The sequence below is a fragment of the Panthera leo genome, chromosome C1 (genome assembly GCF_018350215.1).
Source record: "Panthera leo isolate Ple1 chromosome C1, P.leo_Ple1_pat1.1, whole genome shotgun sequence".
In the NCBI taxonomy this organism is placed as follows: Eukaryota; Metazoa; Chordata; class Mammalia; order Carnivora; family Felidae; genus Panthera; species Panthera leo.
The window spans coordinates 219360107-219379772 of record NC_056686.1 but is presented as its reverse complement, the minus strand read 5'-3'; the positions used below and the strand labels follow the sequence as shown (position 1 = coordinate 219379772).

General features: G+C 62.6%; 1 protein-coding gene across 12 annotated transcripts in view; it reads left to right on the top strand.

Moving 5' to 3' along the window:
- The window catches only part of ANKMY1 (ankyrin repeat and MYND domain containing 1), a 54601-nt gene extending 35422 nt beyond the window's left edge, over nucleotides 1-19179 (top strand). For 8 of the 12 annotated variants that reach the window (XM_042950787.1, XM_042950788.1, XM_042950784.1 and 5 more), the window contains 6 exons: nucleotides 300-431; nucleotides 3901-4014; nucleotides 4447-4612; nucleotides 7985-8063; nucleotides 8812-8972; nucleotides 18624-19179. In XM_042950787.1, coding sequence (XP_042806721.1) covers nucleotides 300-431; nucleotides 3901-4014; nucleotides 4447-4612; nucleotides 7985-8063; nucleotides 8812-8972; nucleotides 18624-18745 — 774 coding nt within the window. In that variant the 3' untranslated portion in view covers nucleotides 18746-19179. Of the gene's footprint in view, nucleotides 1-299; nucleotides 432-3900; nucleotides 4015-4446; nucleotides 4613-7984; nucleotides 8064-8811; nucleotides 8973-10066; nucleotides 10260-18623 lie in introns of those variants that run through there. The other 4 variants (XM_042950793.1, XM_042950795.1, XM_042950785.1 and 1 more) reach the window with 3 other exon arrangements.
- Nucleotides 19180-19666: the final 487 nt, after the last annotated feature.

Below are 19666 nucleotides of genomic sequence, written 5' to 3'. Positions count from 1 at the left end.
GACACGAGCCAGGAGCACTTTGGAGCAAGCGGACAGCGTGCAGAGAAAGTGCCAGGCCTGGGCTGCCCCGGCGTGTGTTGCGGCCCTCCCTGGGGGCCCCCGCGTGCCCTCTCCATGCCCCAGCGTTGCGCTCTGAGCCGGGCAGCAGTGAGAGGCACAGCAAGTGCCCAGGTGGGGCCCCCGTGAGGCCCAGGTGTGGCCGTCTCTGTGCTCAGAACTGTGGGAGCCTTACTCCGGGGACGATCTCCACATGTGAGGGAGGGGACCTGGCGGGGGCTCACGAGCCTGTCTGTGTCCAGATCGTGAAGGAGCTTCTGTCCCACGGAGCTGACCCCAACCTGCTGCTGACCAGAGGCTTGGGCAACGCCTTGTGTGTCGCCTGTGACCTCACCTATGAGCACCAGAGGAGCATGGACAGCAAGCTGGCCCTGGTGAGGAGGGAGGGGCGAGGCGTGATGGTGTAGGGGTGGCCGTGGAGGGCGGCAGGCCCTAGGGTGTAGGGTCTGGGGGGGCTGTGTCAGAACCCTCGGTCTAGCCTTCATTCCTCTGTGGTGTTCAGATCCTTGAGAAACAATACAGAGTTCTTGCCTTTTGTGTTCTCTCGGCCTAAGAAATGTGAAGTGCAAACCCGCTCAGCAGGCCAGACAGAAGTCCTCTGGCTTAACTCAAGGAAGTCGCAGGCCATCACCCTGGCTGGGCTGCGGGATCGTAGACCTTCCATGCAGAGCGGGCACCGGCCGGGAGTCCTGGTCAGGGACCTGCCGGAAAGGCATCTGGGGGGCCGTGTCCTGTCCATGGACGTGGCTCGCTGGTGTCGGCCCTGTTCTTCTAGGTGGGCTCAGTGTGACCAGGAGGCACTCTGTGCTTTGTAGGTCCCGGAAGCCCCGCTGTCCCCTCCCAGTCCCTTCCTGCCTTGCCAGCTGGTTCTGCCGGGCACCGAGGCACGTCCCCTGCTGCCTCCCGCCTCCCCTCCCTGGGCCTTCCACGGCCCTTCCCGGAGAAGTCCCTCCCCACAGCCTCGGCTCTCGGTGGGCTCCTCCCTGCCCTGGCTCCACCGAGGGTCGCAGCGTGGTTCCCTGCGAGCTGTGAGCGCCAGAGGGGGAAGCCGGAGGCGGAATGAGACCCTGACTTTCTGGAGGCCGTCGCACTTGACAGAGGCGTAACTTTATGTAAAAAGAACCAAGACTCCTTTCCTTTCTTTTCGAACATTTTCGTTTAAATTCTAGTTAACGTACAGCGTGGGATTGGCTTCGGGAGGGGAATTCGGTGACTCATCCCTTGCAAAGGACGCCCAGGGCTCATTCCAACAAGCACCCTCCTCAGCGCCCCTCCCCCATCTGGCGCCGCCCCCACCCCACGTTCTCTATCGTTTAGAGTCTCTGGTGGTTTCTCTCCCTCTCTCCCCCCTTCCCATACGCTCCGCCGTTCTGCTTAAATTCCACAGATCAGTGAAGTCATATGTTTATTTTTCTGACTTATTTCGTTTAGCGTAACACCCTCCAGTTCCGTCGACGTTGTTGCAAAAGGCAAGATTTCCTTCTTCTTGATGGCCGAGTAATATTCCGTTGCATACGACACCGCACCCTCTTTATCCGTTCATTTAGCCGAAGGACACTTGGGCTCTTTCCCTGGCTTGGCTCTTGTTGATAGGGCTGCTGTACACACTGGGGTGCATGTACCCCTTTGAATCAGTATTTTTGTATCCTTTGAGTAAATACCTAGTAGTGCAATTGCTGGATAGTTTCTTGAGGACCCTCCTCACCGTTCTCCAGAGCGGCTGCACCAGTTTGCCTTCCCACCAACGGTACAAGAGCTTCCCCTCTCTCCGCATCCTTACCAACACCCGTTGTTTCTTGGGTTGTTACTTTTAGCCACTCTAACCGGTGTTTGGATTTGTATTTCCCCGACGATGAGTGATGCGGGGCATCTTGTGTCGGCCCTCTGTCTTCTTTGGAAAAGTAAGACTCCTTTTCTTGAGATCCTATTTCCAGATCCCGTTTTGAGGACCCTATTTTGTCCCGAGATTGTCCTCTGAGCACCTGGAAATGCCTGCAGATGGGCTTCTGGGGCCTCTCCGTGCTTCGTCCCGGATTCGGGGCTGGGTATTTCCGCTTGGCCCCAACTGTGCTATCTGCTTCCGTGATTGTTTGGCAGGTGGAAGGACTCTCTTTCTTCACCCTTGAATTGTCTCCTCTTTGACCTCGGAGCCTTCCCCTGGTCCCCTCAGCCTCTGATGTCTGCCTTGCTCTCCGGTGCCTCAAGGGGACCCAACAGCCCTGTGGGTTCTTGCCCCTGGCCCCAAATCAGCCAACTCAGTCGGTTTTTCAATGACTTAATTACTTAAAATTTATTCACTTAATACTTTTTACGAAAACAAACATAAAAGAACAGCAGAGTGATGCCATATTGCCTCACCCAGAAGTACCAGTTATCAACACCTCCCCTGCCCACCTTCCGGCCTCCCTGGCACTTCCCTCTGCCAGCCAGCCAGCCCGCAGTGTGCCTGGCTCCAGGCGGGGCCGTCCAGCACGTCGCCACGCCAAGAAAGTCCGCGTTTATCAGATGTTTGGTAGGGCCGTGCGGCACCTGGCCCTCCCCGGACCCCCGCCGTCCTGCCATCGGCAGGCCTTCCTTCCCCTCTGGGTCAGCCCACGTTGCGACTGCATCCTTCACCTCCTCCTGCCCTGACCCGAGCCTGCAGCCAGCTTTAGAAGCCACTGCATTTCTTCCTCCTCGACCCCTGAGCAAGTCCTTTAAGCCAGCTTCTTGCCCTTGCGACCGCAAGGTGTATCTGTGAGGTGTGAAAAGCCCAGGTGCAGCAGAGACGACGCAGAGAGGGCTGGCCTCCTCTCTGTGCTTCCCCAGTGAAAGGCACCCCCCCCCCCCCCCCCGGCCCGGTCCCAGCGTCCGCAGCTACATGCATGCGTCAGTGGGGGAACGTGGGGCTGTCAGGGCTCTGGAACAAGAGAGTCCTTTGGTGCCTCTGGTTCTGGCTGCGAACGTGGTCAGCACGTTTGAGGACAGGCTTGGGGCCTCCCACCCGCTGGCACTGTGCTCTGCTGGCTGTTTGGGGACCGCTGCGCATCTCCGACCGGCGGCCCCGCTCGGCTAGGAAGTGGACCATAGGCGGTACGGGCGGTGTCGGCCGATGACGGCCCGGTTCGCATCGGGTCATACTGGGCTGCACTGGGCCCGGTGGTTTGGCGGTTTTGTTAAGATGCTGCGCCGAAACTAACACCACGAGACCTCTTCACGGAACTCGCCCCCTCCCTCCTCGGCGTGAGCGGGGGCACCTCTGTTGGGTGCCATTCGCTATGAGTGGAACGTGGTAAGTCTCCAGCCTGAGACCTTGCTGTGGTGGGCGCCAGAGGTCCCTCGCGCACGCCTACGAACCGACGCACTGCGTTCGCACGGGTGCGCCCACGCGCCCACGGTCACTGCGCGCCCGGGCCGCGTCGGCACGGGGTGGTGAGCGGGACCGGCCTGGCGTTCGCTCTCCCGTCGCTTCCAGTCTGGGGACCGGGACGGTAACAGACTCCAGTTACAGACCTGTGGCGGCTCCACGCGGGGTGTCCGGGGGGCTCCCCGAGGGGGGCCCAGCCTGTGCTCCGCGCTGACTTCCCAGCCGTGAGGTCGGCACGTCTCTCCGGTCCGTCTGCTGACTCTCCACACGCCCGGGAGGGTGGCCCCTGGATAATGTGAGCGACAGTCCTCCTTGCTGGTGGCACCTGCTCTCCTGCTTGGGGCCCTGTCCTCGGGGCCGCCCTCCCGCCGCCCAGTGAGTGAGCCTCGGAAGCCTCAGGTGACCTGGGTCACAGCACCGGGCACCCTGGTTCCGAATCCTGCTTTCTGCTGGCTGGGGCGTCCGTGCACATGTGACACAGGCTCTGTTCTCCACAGATTGACCGGCTCATTGATTACGGGGCTGACATCCTGAACCCTGTGACGCTCACACAGGGGGACAAGGTGGCTGTGGGCACGGCTGTCGATTACGGGTACTTCAGATTCTACCAGGTACGGCTTTACACGCCTGTTGGCGATAGGGGTAGAGGACCTGGGGCCGTCGATGGCTCTCGGGCAAGGCTGGGCCACAGGCCCCTCACGCCTGACGGAAGCCCACCCCTGGCCTTGTGGAAGGGAAGACGTGGGCTCCCCCAGTGCATCCTGCTGGTGTGGCTGCTGGTGTGGCTGCCTGTGCGCCAGCGTTCTGAGCGCTGTTCCGCTTTGCCCCCACCGTTAGGACGTGTGCTCTCCGCCAGTGTCCCCCCCGTGGTGGCTGGCTAGGGCGGGGGCTGGGGCCCTGCGGAGTGTCACCCCCCCCCCCCACCATGGTGGCCGGCCAGGGAGGGGGCTGGGGCCCTGCGGGGTGTCCCCTCCTGTGGTGGCCGGCCAGGGCGGGGGCTGGGGCCCTGCGGTCCCTGGCGGTAACCTGGCGCTGGGCTGCAGGACCGGAAGATCGCCCACTCTCCTTTCTACGCGCTGATGCCGGTGGACCGGGAGGTCCTCCTGGCCCGGAAGCAGATCCTGGAATACATGGGCCTCCAGCTGCGCCGCGCTGTCTTCGCCAAGGAGAGCCAGTGGGACCCGAAGATGCTGTACCTGAGCAAAAGAGGTGGGTGTCGGCGGGCACGGCCGCGCGGGCGCGGGACCATCAGCTGAGAGCCGAGCCTGCTTCCCCGGAGCATGGGGAGCAGTGCGGGGCCGGCCCCTCAGCTCACTGGCCGGCCGGCCACGTCTCCTCTGCGTGACGGAGCGTCCCCAGAAAGGATAGAGTCACATACCCGAGATGGTGGCCTTTGTACCCGTGTCACCGAGGGGCTGGGGTTGTGACCCGCCAGGAGCAGCACAGGTCGCTGCTCTGGCTGCAGTTGGGCAGGAGATGCTCCCCTCCGGATGGCAGCTGCTGCTGGCCATATGCTGCCCTGGCCACCAGGCCTCTGTGCCCCAGCACGGCCTGTCCTCTGTGCCCCAGAAAGGCCTGTCCTCTGTGCCCCAGCACGGCCTGACCTCTGTGCCCCAGAAAGGCCTGTCCTCTGTGCCTCAGAAAGGCCTGACCTCTGTGCCCCAGCACGGCCTGACCTCTGTGCCCCAGAAGGGCCTGTCCTCTGTGCCTCAGAAAGGCCTGACCTCTGTGCCCCAGCACGGCCTGACCTCTGTGCCCCAGAAAGGCCTGTCCTCTGTGCCCCAGCACAGCCTGACCTCTGTGCCCCAGAAAGGCCTGACCTCTGTGCCCAGCACGGCCTGTCCTCTATGCCCCAGAAAGGCCTGACCTCTGTGCCCCAGCACGGCCTGACCTCTGTGCCCCAGAAAGGCCTAACCTCTGTGCCCCAGCACAGCCTGACCTCTGTGCCCCAGCACGGCCTGACCTCTGTGCCCCAGAAAGGCCTGTACTCTGTGGCCCAACACAGATTGACTTCTGTGTCCCAGTCACCCAACCTCTGTGCCCAGGCTGCCTGGCCCCTGCAGCCTGAGATTTAAAAAACAGTTTCATTTACGATATCAGTAAGAATAAAATACTTATTAATACACTTAACAAAAGCAGTGCAAAACTTATACTCTGAACACTACATTGCTGAAATTAAAGGAGGCCTCGATAAATGGAAAGACATCTCCGTATCAGAATCCCATTGTCTACTTTGTACAAACCAAGAAGCTAATTTAAAAACTCACATGGAATTACAAAGGTCCCAGAATAGCTATAGCAATCTCGAAAGAAAAGAACAAAGTTGAAGGACTCACGCTTCCTAAAGTCAAAATGACAAACTTACTGCAAAACAACAATACAAACAGTGTGGCGGCACAAAGGCACACACGGAACAATGGATGGAATACAGATCCCGGAAGTAAGGCCACGTGTATGTCCGTTAATTTTCAGCAAGGGTGCCAAGGCTTTTTAGTGAGGGTAAGAACAGACTTTTTAATAAATAGTACTGGGACAGCTGGTTATCCAGACACAAGAGAATGAAGTTTGACCCTACCTCACACCATATACCAAATTTAATTCAATTTGCATCGAAGACCTAAATGTGACAGCTTGGACTGCAAGTCTCATCAAAGAAAACAGGGACGGGGCACCTGGGTGGCTCAGTCGGTGAAGCATCCGACTTCGGCTCAGGTCACGATCTCATGGTTCATGAGTTCGAACCCCGCGTCGGGCTCTGTGCTGACATCTCAGAGCCTGGAGCCTGCTTCGGATTCTGTGTCTCCTCACTCTCTGTCCTCCCCCACTTGTCCTCTGTCTCTCTCTCAAAGTAAATATTAAAACAATTTTTAAAAAATGGACAAAGAGTATGAATAGAAATTTCTCCAAAGAAAGATACACAAATGGGCATGAAGCACATGAAAAGATGCTCAACATCATTAGTCATTGGTGACGGACAAATCAAACTGCACTGAGAGAATCCCTTCGCACCCACCGGGAGGACGGTAATCAAAAAGCAACGCGTGTTGGCGAGGATGTGGAGGAAGCCCTCGTTCGGGGCTGGTGGGAACGTACCACGGTGTAGCCTCTTGGGAGAGCAGTCCAGCTTCCCTCGAATGTTAGCTGCGGAGTCGCCGTATGACCCAGCGATTCCACTCCCGGGTAGAAAGGCGAGAGAACGGAGAATAAGAGTCCGCCCAAAACTTGTGCTCCACTGTCTACAGCAGCAGCATTTACACAAGTCAGAGGATGGAAAGAACCCCAATATCCGTCAACTGATGGATGGATGAGCAAATTGTGGCACATCCACATGATGGAATGTGACTCACCCGGAAAAAGGAGTGGAGTGCTGCTACGTGTATGTGCCTCAAAAACGTTATTTTAAGCGGAAGAATCTGGTCCCCAGAGACCACACACACACACACACACACACACACACACACACACACTGTATGAGCTCATTCACGTGAAACGTCCAAACTAGGCAGATGCGCAGAGACGGAGTAGATCGGCGGCCGCCTGGGACTGGACGGCCGGAGAATCACGGCGTGGTGGTTATCGGGCAGGGTTCCATTTTGGAGTGATGAGCACGTTGGACAGTTGGTCACGGCGATGGCTGCGCACCTGTGGATGCGCTAAGGGCCATCAAACCGTGCACTTGAACGCGTGAATTGGATGGAGTGTGGAGGGGATGTCACCGGAGCCGTTAAAGAGCCCCGGCGCTCTAACAAAGAGGTGCTCTCTTTTCTCTGCCCGTGTCCTTTGAAACGAGTGGCCGTGATGCTGCGGCACCACGAGATCCCGCGTCCAGCTCGGCTTTACCGTCCCCTCTCCTGGTGCCACGCGGTGTTCACCACAGTGGCTTTGACTCTGTGTGCACGGTCACGGAGCCGGCTCCCCGGGCCCACGCTCTAGCCCCTGTGGCGGCTGGGGTGCAGCCCTGGCTGCCGGTGGGCGCGGGAGGGACAGGGGAGGAAGGGGGGCCCCACCGTCTCTGTTCTCGTGGCCGGCAGGTGTCTGTGGGGTTCCTGCCTAATTAGAGGTCAGGCGGCCTTCCTGGGGAGGACTGATGTGCTGTGTAAGGAGAGGAAGGCGGAGAGGCGCAGCGGACCCCCGGTAGTAACTAGGGGGGCTCACCGGCCTCTGGCCCCCCAGCTCGGGTGCGTCCCGTTGCCAGCTGCCAGACGGCAGAGCCAGGAGCGTCCGCTCCAGAGAGTGTCGTGAGCTGGCCAAGGGCAAAGAAGCCTGGTGGCAGAGGGGCAGGGTGGCCAGGAGGCTGCAGGTGCGAGGCCAAGGATGCAGGAGCAGAGGGGGGCCGAGGGGTGAAGCCCCCCTCCCCAGAGGTCGTGGACTCCTCCATGGCCCCAGGCTCCGCCCTGTCTCTCAGACTTGCCTTGGGCTGTAAAAGGCCTGGGGTCCCCCACCCAGTTCCCTGCAGTGCTGGGCGTGGTCTCCCGGCAGGAGGGTGGTTGAGGTGGGCAGCTCAGAGCTCCTTACACCCGAGGGCACCACGGCGCGACCAGGCGGGCCCGCGGGGACTGACACGGTTCTCTGTCCGTGCAGCGGAGCTGACCCCCTACCGCAGGCTGAAGCAGAAAAGCACCAGCCTGTCCAAGGAGCTCCACTTGGAGGAACAGGAGCCGTAAGTGGCTGAGGGTGGCGGTGGGCCGGACGGTGTGGCCGGCCTGACCCCCTGCCCAGGACAGCGTTGCTCCCTCTGAGCCCTGAGCAACACGGGCCGTGGCTGGGGTCACGGGTGCCGTCCTGGAGCGGCCCGGTGGGGTCTGAGCCTGGGCTCCGCCTCTCAGAGACGTCTCTGCTGGTGCTGCCCTGCGCCCCTGCGTCCCTCCCAGCCCCTCCCCCACCCGCTCCTCCTCGAGGTCATGGCTCTGCAACCACCCGGCCTTTCCAGAACCATCTCTTTATAGACGTACCCCCGTGGGCGTCCTGGAAGGTGCCCGCCCAGTGAAGCCTGCTGGGTGAGGTGGGGGTGAGGAGCGGGGACAGGCCGGGGGTGCGTCCACCCCGGGGCTCGCCTTGCTCCCGAGGCAGACGGCGTGGGGGTGCCAGGCTCACTCACAGTCGCACGGGGTGCCCGCTGGAGTCTGCTCCCCTCGTGCTGCGGCGCGTCAGGGTCTCTGACGCCTCGGCATCGTCTCCTCCGGGCCCTGGTGGCGGGCTTTCAGGCGGCAGAGTGTGTTTCCCGCTCTAACCGGCCCCGTGCCGGACATCCCTGGACGGGGACTTTGGGTCTTCTGTCCGCATGTGAGTGGCCATCCTGTGAGGGGGACGGCGGCTCCGGCGGGGACGGCTGGGAAGGGCCCGGAGCTCGGGGTCGGGCGGGCACGGACGGCGGGCCCTGCCCCACTGCCCGTGTGGCTCCTTTGCAGGATCCCCTTCTTCAAGTTCTGCTACCAGTGCGGCCGCTCCATTGGGGTGCGCCTTGTGCCCTGCACCCGCTGCTACGGGATCCTGACCTGTAGCAAGTACTGTAAGACCAGGGCCTGGGGTGACTTCCACAAGAGGGACTGTGGCAGCCTGTTGGCCATCGGTGAGTCCAGCCGCCGGGCAGGCTGCGTGGGGCCTGCTGTGTGTGAGGACAGGGGCACCGGCCCGTGGGGTGGCTGAGCGCGGGGGTCGGTTATTCCCTGAAGTCTCTCAGATTCAAGCCACTTGCCACAATTCCCAGACGGGCCTGTTGCGTAGACACTGAGCCTACCTGGTCCTTCTCCGGGCGTCATGTGACCGTGGCTCCCTGGAGGCGGGCGTGGCCTGGGCGCCACAGAACTGGCACGTGATCCGCGGGCCCCATGGGACGTGTGAGGGGCGTTGCTGGACACGTGGGGCTCTGCTGGGCACGTGGGGGCTCCGCTGGACGCGTGAGGGCTCTTGTGGACGGCGGGGGATCCTTCTGGACACACGGGGGGCTCTGCCGGCCACACGGGGGCTCCACCGGACACGTGGGGGCCCCGGTGGGCACTGGTTTCCCTGGATCACAGGGCACTTGGCCTTGGCGCTGCTTCTGGAAGCTTCCTGCTAGCCCATCCTCCCCGCCTCCCCTCCTTTGGGATGACCTGAGGAGGAGGTACGGGCTCGTGGGTGGCGACGCCACACCAGGGCTCCACGGCCCCCCGAGGGTGCCAGTGCTGAGCACAGCTGTGTGCAGAGTTGTCCCCTGGCACTTGACCAGGCGGAGGGAGGGGCAGGTGTTGGCTGCCCTTTCTTGGAGCCTGTCTTTGGTGTGGTAGGACAGAGAGGCCGGGCTGATCCCCGCCCTTGGGTCCGTGGCTCTCTGAGATCTGACTCTCTGCCCTCCACGTTCACCCTCGGTAGAGTGGGGATTTTACTGGCGGGCTCCCGTGGGGTGCGCCCGGATTGGGCAAGGCGCGCAGACCCCGGGCTGGGAAGCCCCCCTCTGAAGAGCTATCACGGCTCACGCTCAGTCCTTGCCATGCGTGCCACACGAGTGCGAGCGTGAGGCCAGGCGTGGCACGGTGGGGTGGGGGGGCTCTCGTCACCCCGTGTGCGGCGGGGAGCGCCGTGTCCCGGGTGGTAGGGCAAGCTGGCAGGCCCACCGGGGGTGGCCCTTCTGCGCTCCTGCCTCCCGGGGGCAGCCCGGGCCCTCACCTCCGTGCTCCCTGCCAGTTCCCGGTCCAGAGGCCCACCTGGAGGAACCGCACCTGCTGGAAGAATCTCAGTAATGGCGTGATGCCCGAGGCCCGGGAGGGCCCTGCGCGGCGGCCGGCGGGGGGCAGGCGGTCTGCACCCATGGGGCTGTGCGTGGCAATGTATCCCTCCTGGCCTCGCAATAAAGTGGCCCCACTGGGGATGTTTTTAACCCCTTCTGCCTTGCTCCGCCCCTACCCTAGGGTCTCCCTGGCCGTTCCTGCCCGGCGGCTGTCAGGAGACGGGCACGCTGGGTGGATGAGGGTCACGGCTGGAGCGCAGTCCAGAGATGACCGTGGGGAGGTCACTCCTGCGCCCGGGGGGATGTTTGCGGCCCCTTTCCAGGGGCTCCCAGCCCTGGGTCTCCATCGGTTCGGTTCCTGCTCAGAGACTCCAGGCTCCCTGCTCCCTACTGGTGTCTGGGGCGTTCATTTCTCCCAAGGGCATTTGCTGAGTGCCTGTGTGGGTCAGGCACGCTCTAGAGGGGACGGTGCACGTGGAATTCACCTGTGACTGAGATGGAGGTGACCGTGGGGGTGCCTGTGGGTCGTTGGCGTGGTTGCAGCGATGCTGGGCCATGGGTGGTGGGTCTGCTTTCCTGGAGGGGTGGGAGGAAAGGGGCAGTGAGGTCTGAGGACTGGGGCGTGACCGCTCAGAGCACTAGGTGGTGGGCGTGTGCAGGGGGCAGGGAGTGGGGCCGGCAGGTGGGAGGAATGGTTGGGAAAGGGGGGGGACTGAGCCCGTGTGGGGACCCCAACAAGGCCGGCTTTTGGCTGGTCAAGGCAGCCCTGCCTGTGGCTGTTTTGCCTGATTTCCTCGGTCTCTTGGCTCCTTGGTGGCAAGCTGGCCGGGGGGCTCCCAGGTGATGCTCCCGTAAGGGGGTGAGGAAGGCGCCTGGGCAGGAGGAGAAAGGGCCGTGAGTGGAGCTGTGCGGCTTTGTATCAGCCCCGGAGAGGCACGCGACCCCCCTCCCCCACCACGTATCTGAAAGTGGGGGCTCGGTCGATAGGTTCTAAACGTAGCCACAGACATCGTTCTATGCTATTAAAAGTTTTTCTGCAACATAATTTTCCCCAAATGAAGATGATTTTTATTCTGATGATGCACGTGTTTATACACCTATTGTTTAAAAAAGAACACAACGGGGGCGCTTGGGGGGCTCAGTCGGTTAAGCGTCCGACTTCAGCTCAGGTCTTGATCTCACGGCTCCTGAGTTCGAGCCCCGCGTGGGGCTGTGTGCTGACGGCTTGAGCCCGGAGCCGGCTTCGGATTCAGTCTCCCTCTCTCTCTGCCCCTGAGGGAGCAAATACAAAACACATGTGAAACCACAGTAAAATAACCCGTTGGAAATCGTCCTAGTCTTACTACTCAAGGACACCCTGAACATAGCAGGTTCTAATCTGTCATTGTGCGTGTGCGCACACGGGTTTTTTCATGTGTCCCTCCATTTGTTTTTAATTAAACGACCCATTTTGTGACCTCGACCTGCCTTTCTGATGCGCCGTGCGCGCCGCACCATTTCCGCGAGGGAGCGGAGGCAGGTGTGGCGCCCGGTGGCTTCAGGGCTCACCGGTGGCGCAATGCTGTGCGCACACACCCCCCGCCTCTGGTGTTTTCGGGCTTTCGGAGCGCTCTCGTCTTCCGCCTCCTCCTCTTAGCCTGCTTGTGAGGCTGGTGAGCGAGTCTGCGCCCGGTCGCCCGGTGCCTCGCAAGCGTCGGCAGTAAGTTCGATGTCCCACCTCCCAGGGAGCGCGTGTACACGGGGAAGTCCTCTGCACGCGTGATCCTGTGTTTGGGCTTTTCCTCGTGTTACTGGAGATGCTCGCCCTTCCTGGAGCCTCGGGAGGGCTCCCCCCGGCCTCTTGTGCGGACGACCTTCTTCTCCCAGTTCGAGTTTAGCTGCACGGGGTTTCTCACTCTGTCATCAAATCTGGTCCTTCCGGGTCGGGTTTGGTGGCAGGTCTAGGAAGCCGTCCCCACATGGAGAGGTTACAGGGCCCAGATTCGACAAGCGATCTTCACGCGTTATTGTTTCACCTGTAATTGTCCAGTCAGCCTAGAGTGAATTGTCGTGTAAGATCTGCGAGCCGCCCGGCAAGAACTGTCCCGGAGGCCGAGTGATGACGGGACCCCGGGAACCCTTCGCTTGCCAGCCACGTGTGCCCAGGGTGCCCGAGTCCCGGACTCTCCAGGCTGAGGCCCCTGCGGCATTTCTGTTTACCTGTGACGGTGCCGGCCGTTACTGCACGCGGACGGGGTCTGCCGGGTCAGAAGGCGCCTTGTTGTCCTCGTGTAACTGTTCTGACGGTCCAGAGTGACTGGGAGGGCGCGGCGTCTGCGCTGGGGGGGCCTCCAGGCGGGGATGTGCCCTCCGGGCCCAGCGTCACAGTTTCCCGTGCAGAGGCGTCACCCCGGCTGCTCTCGGACCTTTCTCTCCCCCACCCAGTCCTGTGGCGAGTCTGCTCAGCTCCGCCTTCAAAGTTGGCCCCAATCAGGCCACTTCCGGAACCTCCTGCCGCCACTGACCCTTCCCTCCCCTCTGTCCCTGCAGCCACCGAGGCTCCGCGCAGCCACAGGGCCCCCGCGTTGCTCCCGCATCCACTTGGCGTCTGTCAGAGTCCTTTGCTTGCCTTGCTCCCTGCGCCCGTCGCTCACAGTCCCCCTTACGGCTGCTTTGGCCCGCCCCTGCCAGTGCCCTGCCCTCTTTCAAACATCCCTGTGGCTCCTCCTTTCCCGTTCTCAGACAGCTGCCCAGTGGAGTCCTCTCTGCTTCTGGGTTGACTTGTGCCTTGAGCACTTCCTCTCTGATGGCCGTGCTCTGGGCACCTCAATATCGTAGGGGACAAGATAACCGGATCCCTGGCCCCCGGGAGTCTATTCTAGAAGGGAGAGCTCTCGTGTGGGAGATACGCCGTGTCTGCCAGACCCCAGGACAGGAACCCCGGGAGAACCTCAGCCGCTGTGAGGCCACCAGCTGGTGGGGACCCCGGCCGCACTGATGGCGGGCCCAGCCGGCCGCTGCACAGGCCCACCTCCCTTGGCGCCGGGGCTTTCCCGCTTCCCGTCCTGTCGGGAACAGCCTCTGGGCTGGTGGCAGGGTCTGCGGGTGCCGACGGACGATCCAGCGGGGGATCCCGTTCCTTTTTCGTGTCTGTGGCTCACTCTTTATCCCCTCCGGGGCTCACATTAGCTGGCAGCGTGGCGGCCTTGTGTCGACAGGGGAGAGCTTTGCCACCACCAATTTCTTAAAAGGATGGAGATGCATCTTACGGAAAGGTACACCGAAGTTAGTCCCTCCAGCTTGAGTCTTTGCCTCCGGACGTCACTTAACCCATTCATCTGTCTGTCCAGTCCCCGTGGTGCCTGTGTGTGTTTTCACGTATGTGTGAGGCGCCCCTGCCTCGCCCAGTCTCCCCACCGCCGGCGACGCTCAGGCCTGCCTCTGTCACCCAGACATCCTGCTCATCAGGAATCCGGTGCCTTCCGTCTTCAGAAAATGCTGAAGCAGCCGCCTCTCACCTCGCCCTTCTTTGCTGGGCACCGAGGCATGGGTGGGGCTCTGTACCAGTTCCGTGCGGGGGCTGTGGAGACGCTGGCCCCGGTGGACATGCAGTGCGTCCTCTGACCCCTCCCAGAGCAGGTGCATCCCAGCCAGCAGCCGCCCGTCACGTCCTGAGTGCCGTGGGCCGCCGGGCTGGTCTTCTGACTCTCAGGGACAGCTCAGACCTTCGCTGTCCCTGTGGTCGGCTTTCCCCGCTATCGGCCGAGCTGTTTCTGCTCCACATCAAGTAGAAGCTGGACACTGCCAGGGTGTGGAGCGAGGAGGGGGCCCCCCTGGTCGCCTGTCCTGGGGGGTCCTGCAGAGTTCAGCTCCCTCCTCGGAAAGTTCTGTGATGTCGCTGAGCCGCTCTACCTGCTTCCCTCTGAGCACGAGGTGCCCCGGACGCCCGGCTGCCGTGGGTGGACCCGCCTCCCCTCTCCTCTGGCTGCAGTGTGCACGCCCTTTGGCTCTCTGCGAACTCTCCCAGAACTCTCTGGGAGTTCTGGTCACTCAGGCCCTGCTGCAGCGTGCACGTCCCAGGAGGACGAGGAGGCCTGTACCCAGGGCAGGCCCCGCGCCGAGCCACCACCCGTCTCCCTGCTGGCCTGCGCCCGAGGACCTTTGAGGCCCCTGCTTTGTGGGCTCCTCTGTCATTGGGGGTCTGGCGCCCCTGGGACTGTCAGTCACATGCTCAAGGCGGAGAAGAGGTGGGCGTGCCCAAGTCACACAGGGGAGGAACACTCAGGTCTTCTGTGCTTCAGGGCGCTGCTGGGCGTGGGAGGAACGTGGGTGGGGGTGTGCGGTCAGCGGGGACAGCGTGCGGGGCCTGGTGACTCGTGAGGACCTAGACACCGTGGAGAAGGCCTTGGAAGGCCCGGCTGGAGTCCGTCTGGGGGCTCCGCTGAGCGTCAGGGCCGTGAGGGCAGGAGTGGAGGCCAGCCGGGCGGTGGGCGTGGGAGGGACGGGTGCTCAGGGGAAGGGCCTGGTGGGACAGGGGCAGAGCTCGGCACAGAAATGCCCGGCACGTGGGGGGCACCCGCGGGAACCGGGCCACAGAGAGCGCCCACGGTGGCTCACGGGAGATGTGGCAGAGCCCTGGGGGTGGACGTGGCCCGTGATGGACGATCGCCGGGACACGAGCTTGCGCTGGGGGTGGGAGTGGTCTCAGGGCTCTGCCGTGGGAAGAGGGCTTGCCCCCGGGACTGGGGAGGGGGAGCCCGGAGTGTGGGACTCTCTCCTGCCCTGCTGGACTGCGGAGGGTGCGTGTCTCTGTGCGTGGATGTGTGTAGCCGGCTGCTTGCTGAGCAGGCAGAGCTCCGGACTTGACAGGCAGCTGACTCAGGCAGCTCTCGAGGGGCCAGTTTGCTGAGAGCGGTCTGGGGCTAGCCCACCTGCCCCGCCCTCCCGTGCTCCAGCTTGTGTGCTCACCCGTCCCCGCCCCTTGCTCCCGTCTTCCTGCCCCTCCAGGCTCTACTCAGCCACCCCCCTGGGCCCTTGGGGTCCTCTCTCAGGCTGGGAAACAGGTGGCCTGCCCCAGCCCCGGGGGGCCGCACTGGGAGTCGAGGTGGGGCAGGCGGGGGCAGGACAGCAGAGGTGCGGGTTGTCACGGGGTGACCGGATGGCGGCCTCAGGGCAGGCTTGGGGGCGCCTGTGGCTCTAGACGGAGTCGGGCTGTGGCAGAGCCCAGATCAGGTTTAAGAGACGGTCAGGAGGACAGTGGGTGAGGGAGGGAGGCTCAGGCTGGGGAGCTGGCCAGCAGGACGGGGGGCGAACGGTGGCTGCAGCAGGTGCGCTCTGGGGGAGGTAGGGTCCAGGAGGGGACCCTGCACCAGGGGACGGGTGCAGAGGGGTGCTGGGCCTCACTCATCAAGGGAGCCGATGGAGCCGGCAAAGCTGATGGTCTTCAGGGTGCGGGGAGGGGCAGAGGTGCAGTGGGAGGGCCAGTGCTGGGGAGGTGGAGGGACCAGCCCGGTCGCCACCGCCCCCTCCCCAGGCCTTCCATACCTGGGCTCTTGGGAGAGCGGGCAGAGCCCCGAGGGGCGGCCGGGTAAGGTCAAGGGAGCCTTGGGAGGAGACCCCCAGGAAGCCGGGAACGGGGGTGGTTCGGGGAGCCTGAGAGGGGAGCGGCCAGAGATGAGCTCGGGACGGAGAGGGACGGTCGGTCCGGAATGTTGGCGATGGACACAGAAGGCCTGGAACCCGTGTTTGTCAGGGTTCCGCCCGGAACCCAGCGTTCTGTGACTGTCGCAGAGATGGTGTTGGGGTGGCCAGGTGCATCCTGGGAAGGACACCGAAAACCCAGGGCCGGGAGCCTGGGGTCCTTCCCAGCCACAGAGCGGAGGCACCGCTCCCCCCATCCCTTGGAGCCTGGCGAGCCAGCACCTGCCCCTGTCCCCTTCCTCTGGCCGTGTCCGCAGACTGACCACACGCCAGGGTGGCCAGCTTCGTTTTGTTTGTGGTTTGGGCCCTTTTATTTTAAAGAGCCGCCCCTCCTTCCCAAAGTTTCAAGGCTCTGCAAAACCTGGCTCTGACCTGGCTCAACACTGCACATCTTAAAAAATCAACAAAATAATGAGAGGAGCCCCTGACGCACCACCCCCGCCCAGACGTCCACACGGAGCTCTGCTCATCTGATGTCTGGTTTTTCCAGAAGGGAACCGAGGTGCAGTGAAGCCTTCTGTCTTCTCCCTCGTGAGGTTCTCTTCATTCCTGCGTCCCTAACAGACTCATGGGATTGCTTTCCACTGTGAGACTTTTCACATGTATTCAATTTTTATTTATCCTATGTATTATTTATTGGCCATTTGGAGTGCCCTGTCTGTGATTTAGCTCTGTGTGTGTGTGTGTGTGTGTGCTCTTTGCCCACAGTTTTCTACACGATTGCCTTTTCCCTTGATGGTAGAAGCTTCTTACATATTCCACGGCCTGCATTTCCGCGTCTGGTCTTTCTGGTGCAGGACCGAATGCTGACGCGGCCGCGGCCGGCCACCTCATCTTTGCGTGTCTGGGAAAGGTCGCTTCACCCTCAGCTCGCGCTGTCCTGTTGTCTTGCCCGTGTTCCAAAGCGTCGCTTTCCACATTTTTGTCCGTATTCCTTCCCGATAGATTTGTTGTTGCCAGTGTGACGTAGGGGCCCTGTTTTCTCTTTCCCCTTGTGACTGGTCCGTGGCCCAGCACCATTTATTTCGTGCCCTCTTCTCCCCCAGCCCCTGGCAGCTGCTGCTTGTGCTCCCTCCCTACAGACTCGCCTTTTCCAGAATTTCATCCTGAGGGACTCAAACCGTAAGGTCTTCCGTAGCCTGGGGGCCGCATTCAGGCTGACAGCCAGGGGACCGGTGCAGTGGGGCTTTATCTCTATGGGGGGGCTCAGCCCACCCCCCCCACCCACCTGGAGGCCTGGAATTACTGCCAACCCACCTCCTGGGGGGTCCCCGCCTCTTCTGGGGGGAGTCCCTGCCTCCTGGGGGTGCCCGCCTCCTGTGGGGAGGTCTCTACCTCCTGTAGGGGGTTCCTAGCCTCCTGTAGAGTCTTGCCTTCTGTGGGGGGGGTCCTCACCTCCTGTGGGCGTCCCTACCTCTTGTGGGTGGTTCCCTGCTTTCAGGGGTCCTGTGGGGGGTCCCTAGCCTCCTGTGGGGTCCTGCCTGCTGTGGGGGGTCCCCACCTCAGCTTCTGTTGGTGCTTTCCCCAGTCTTTTGTTTTCTTCTAAACAATGGACGCGTTCTAACCTGACGATTTCCATCTCTTTCTCTGGGATACCACACAACACCGACTTTGTAGACCGCTTGTCCTCTTACCCGTGTTCTCAGGCTATGGCTCTGGGCACTGGGTGTTCTTGGCATGTTGTAGTTTTTCATTTGAGTTCCCATCACGGGGGATTTGTCACTCCCTCTCCCGTGACCAGAGGGAGCCCTGTGCTCTGGGGAGCCCCGTTTCTGGGCGGAGCCCTGGCAACACAGCTCTCTCGGCCCGTCTGGCCAGCAGAGAGCTGCTGTTCCTGTGTCCAGGCTGCCCGGGGTCGGCTCCAGAACCGCCCCCCCCCCCCCCGCCATCCCCCAGGGGCATTTCTGTGTCTGCCCCACCCCCACACTCCGTGTGGCCTATAGGGACCCTCACTCAGGTGACCTCAGACGGCTCCTGACTCTGTAAATGTCCTTGACTCGTCCAGCATCCTGAGGTGTCTGTGGAGTGGGGAGTGGGGGTGGGGGGGGGTCATTGCGGTCGAGCCACCGTGCGGCTGTGACATCTCAATGCCAGACATTTCCCAGTATTTTTTCCCGCTTGTCACTCTTGCTTGGGACAGTGGCCGACGTGGCTGTGTATTTTGAGGTTCCCGAGAGGGTCCTGGCTGGCTGGTTTCTCTGCTTTCCCAGGTGGGGCCCCGCAGTGCACGTAAGCTAGAGACGTTTCCCAGCCTCAGGGCCGCGTGAGGGGTGGAGGGATGTGCTTAGAGCCACCACTGCCGCCCTTCACAGGCCGCGGCACCTGCCCCGGCCTCGGCCCGCACTCTCGACGGCTCTGACTTGTGACTTGCCACCTGTCTTGTTTCCAGAAGGAACCTAGCCCCTGGTTCCAGTCTTTCCACGTTCACTAGGGTATGGGGTGAGAGAATCTGTTCTCTATCCTGAACGAGGGCTAGCACTTTGATTATAAATGTGACTTCTGTCTCCAGGTGAAGGCAGGCTGGTGTCACCTGGACGGGAGCAGAGCGTGTGCCCCGTGTGTCCCCTGCAGAGCCCCACTCTGGCCTGCCCGGGCCGCCACGAGGGGCTGCGCGGCAGCTGGCCGCTCTCTGCCAGCGGTGGGGGTGGGGGTTGGTCCGGATGTCGGTGGCTTCCTGGATTCCCCAGAGGAATGAATTGGGACCAAGAGCCAGGGAGGGGCCTCTCCTCGACCATCACCTGGCGGGCTGTGGGCGGGGTGGACCCTCCCCCCCTGCCCTCCCGCCGTCAGCCGTCCTGTGCTGACGTCCACCTCACTTGGGTCCTCTTTCCCCAGCAAGGAAAACGCATCCGGCTGGGCGCACACCCAACTTCCAGAAGACCTCGAAGCATCTGGGCAAGGAGGCGAGCCAGAAGCCGAGCCAGAAGCCGGAGGCTCCGAAGCCACCACGCGGTTAAAAGGCTTCTATTCCACGTACAGCCACGAATGACTGTCTAGAGACACCCACCTGCCCCCTCAGGGAGGGAGGCCTTCGCCCCCACCCTCACCTCCTGGGAGGAGCTAGACCGGGGGCCACCCCGGGACCCCCGGGGAGGTGGGCGACTGAGCCCACAGCCCCTGCTCTGTAGGGGAGGCCGGCGTATGGCCCAGGGGCCATCGAGGAGCCACAGGCCCTGGAGAGGCCCTCCTCCGCCCCCGTGCCGGGGCCGCGTCTTCCCTCCCGGGACGCACTGCCCGGCTAAGCAGAGTCCCGGGCCGGGGGAGCCGGGGCCGGGTCGCTGGTTCCTCAGCACTCCAGGCCCGTGGGGACAGAGAGGCTGTGCTGAATGCCTGCCAGGCCCACCAGTGTAGCCGCAGTTCCCAAATAAAGTGGCCCTTTAAGGCAGCTCCAGCTTCCGTGTTGGCCTCCAGGCTCTGGCCGAGGAGCTGGTCACGAGGTCCCGCGCTGCGTGTGGTACCGGGTCGCAGGGCACCCCGTGGGGGTGGTGATGGGGCCCGGCAGCTGTGCCCCAGCGATGACACAGGACTCCGCTTGGTGGGGTCTGGTGAGGTGGCAACAGACCGGACCGTCAGGATGTCCAGCCAGGCCCGGCCTCACAAAGCTGGTCCCCACTTGGCGGGAGCTGGAACCTTCCTGGGACACGCATCAGGATGCGTGTCCAGGGCAGGGAAGGAGCAGACAGCAGGTGGGTCCAGGCCTCTTCCGTCTCGCTGGCACTGGGCGGGCCGCCGAGACGTGGACCCTGCAGCCTGGGGGCTATGCCGCCGGGCGCGGTCTGTGTCCAAGCCCTCCCCCACCCCCCAAGACGCCGCCCCGAGTCACGTCTGCTGTGCACAGCCCGCGGACACATGCTCACCCCCGAGCTGGGCAGGATGGG